The sequence below is a fragment of the Ostrinia furnacalis genome, unplaced genomic scaffold, assembly GCF_004193835.3.
Source record: "Ostrinia furnacalis isolate ACB-3 unplaced genomic scaffold, ASM419383v2 OfSCF1172, whole genome shotgun sequence".
Lineage (NCBI taxonomy): Eukaryota > Metazoa > Arthropoda > Insecta > Lepidoptera > Crambidae > Ostrinia > Ostrinia furnacalis.
This window is the reverse complement of record NW_021131411.1, coordinates 5,055-7,523: the sequence shown is the minus strand read 5'-3', so window position 1 is coordinate 7,523 and position 2,469 is coordinate 5,055. Positions and strand designations below refer to the sequence as shown.

Genomic DNA, 2,469 nt, shown 5'->3' with positions numbered 1-2,469 from the left:
TCTTTTTTTATATCAAAATCGATTTTGCTAGATTATTTGTGATTTTGTAGAAAGGAACAATTAGACTAGGTACTTCTGTAAAAAAACAATGTGACCCTAGTACTAACCGCTGTCACTACACGTGTTTTTCTGGATCTATTCGTAATCAGTGGGCTTAGTGCGACTTTACATCAATCGTCCATCCGCTAGCGACTGCGTAAAAAATGACATACATTAAATGTATGATGATTGTACAGCGTCCCTAGCTAGCAGATTCTTTCCAGCCGCCCGTACACTGTTATTGCTGGAGGTGGCAGAACGTGGTGGTTGTTGGTGAGTGTCATTGTCAGCTTGCCGAGATATCTCTAATAAAGCCTCTTCATTGGTTAGTACTTGTACAGGGATATTCCTACTATTGCAAATATTGTGTAATATTACACAAGCATTTACAATAAACGCTGCCACAGGGGGAGAATAATGTAATACTCTGTGTACAAGTAAACACCTGAATCTAGCCTTTAGGAGACCAATGGTCCTCTCAACCACATTTCTTATCCGGACATGCAGATAGGTGTAATGAGCTTCTGGAGTGTCCGGACTAGTATCAGTAATTGGTGTGATCAAGTACCTTCTCAGTGGGTACCCGGAATCACCTAGAAATAATAAAAATATTACATTAACCATCATATTATATTTTGTTGTGTATATAAAATTATTTAACAATGAATACAACATACCAAGTAACCATTATAGCTTCATTTCTGCTAATAACCGCCATGTGATCCTTTATGGGATGGTTTGCTCATATAAAAGAATCATGAGTAGCTCCACCAAAACTAGCATCCACACTCACGATTTGCATATCTGCATTACTAATCTAAAATTCAAATTGTTTCAGATTAATACTATGAACATGAAGACTGAAGAAATTATATTATTGAATCATTACTATTTTTGTTTTTCTGTATGATTATAATAAATAATAAACATCTTACCAACTGGACATTTAGTGAGTGATACTGTTTCCTGCAGTAATATCTCTCCTCATTTTCCTCGGGGGAAACAATTGCCACATGAGTGCAATCAATGCATCCCAAAACTCCTGGCATTTGAAATTGATTGGAGAATCTAAAAATAAATTAATTTAGATAAATATAACTTATCAAAAGTTGTCGGTGCAATAAAATAAATTTGTAGTGTTTTTATTGCTAGTAATATTTCGATTACATATAAAGAGTTTAAACTAAAGTTTTATCTTTTAATTTTACCTTTAAGGCTGTAAGTTATGTACTCACCGTATCATGATTTCACGCCTTTCCTCAGAAGTTTGAGGAAACTTAATATATTTCGCTTGCATGTGGGGCAAGTTTAGTAAATTGGTGATCTGCTTCAACACCACTGATACAGTTGGTTGTGCGACTGAGTGTGCAGATATATCACCAACGGGGCGTTGGTATGAACCCGTTGCATAGAATGATAATGCAATTAACACCTGCAAGAACGATTTAATTTTGTATTTGAATATTCAATGTACTTGTAGACCATAACCTCAACTTAATAATATAACAAAGAATGACAATTAATTAGGCGTTATTAATAACAACCAAGGGCGTAACATTCATAAAAAAATAAATTACTAACCTTTCTTTCCAGCGACGAATCCGACGCTCTTGAGGGCCCAGCGACATGATGCGGTCTTAGTTCTTCGCATAAATTGAGAACTAATTCTTTGCTCAACCTATATCGTTTAATGAAACTTATTTCATCCACATCAAAAGGGTCGCTAAAGTCCCTAAGGCGTCTTCTTTGAAGTTTTGCTTCATTGTTTTTTTGTGAAGCATCATTTTCAAGAAATTCAAATAATATCAACTCGTCACTCATACTTATTTCTTATATTCTAGGTGTTTATTAACGTTTACCAGTAAAAAATTGCTTTTTAATAGAAAACTTTAAATAATAAAACAAGTCAATAAAAGTTGATCAAAGACGACGTAAACTGAATGGCTTAATTGAAACAAAAATTGACAAATAGTCAAGGCTACAAACGTCAAATTGACCGTCGTAATACGAAAATTCCAGTCAACTTCCAGTCACAAGTCAGTCAAGTGTCACGTGACCGCTGCCTGGCTGGAATTAAGGGATCATAATACGGAAACGCAAGGCAGTTTAGTTTAAGGCGTAAACTCACTGGATTTAAGAGGTCGTAATAGGCCTGCAGGACCCCTTGGTCCATGAGGTAACCCCTTTCTGACCATCTTTTGGCAGTGAGATAGTTGGTGTCCTCCAGGTCTTTGACAATCTTTTCCACTTCAGGGTCTGCGAGTTGTTCCTGGTGCAGTTGGCTCGGTGACTTGGTGGGCAGATCGCAGATGATCGACCAAATACCGCAATAATGACTTGTCTCGGATGAACACATAGTTCTGCTAAGCGTGTCTGCCGCAACGATCGCCGCCCACCTCCCCCCAACCAACGACCATCCAACAATCGAAC

The 2,469-nt window shown here is 37.1% G+C and overlaps 1 protein-coding gene across 1 annotated transcript; it reads right to left on the bottom strand.

The window, feature by feature from the left end:
- Positions 1-284: 284 nt before the first annotated feature.
- On the bottom strand, positions 285-1,557 carry LOC114351650 (putative nuclease HARBI1). The gene is made up of 3 exons (XM_028302930.1): positions 1,275-1,557; positions 975-1,107; positions 285-856 (listed from the first exon to the last, which is right to left on the bottom strand). Exons 1-3 carry the CDS (start codon positions 1,334-1,336, stop codon positions 782-784), a joined length of 270 nt encoding a protein of 89 aa, XP_028158731.1. The 5' UTR covers positions 1,337-1,557; the 3' UTR covers positions 285-781.
- Between the last annotated feature and the right edge of the window lie 912 nt (positions 1,558-2,469).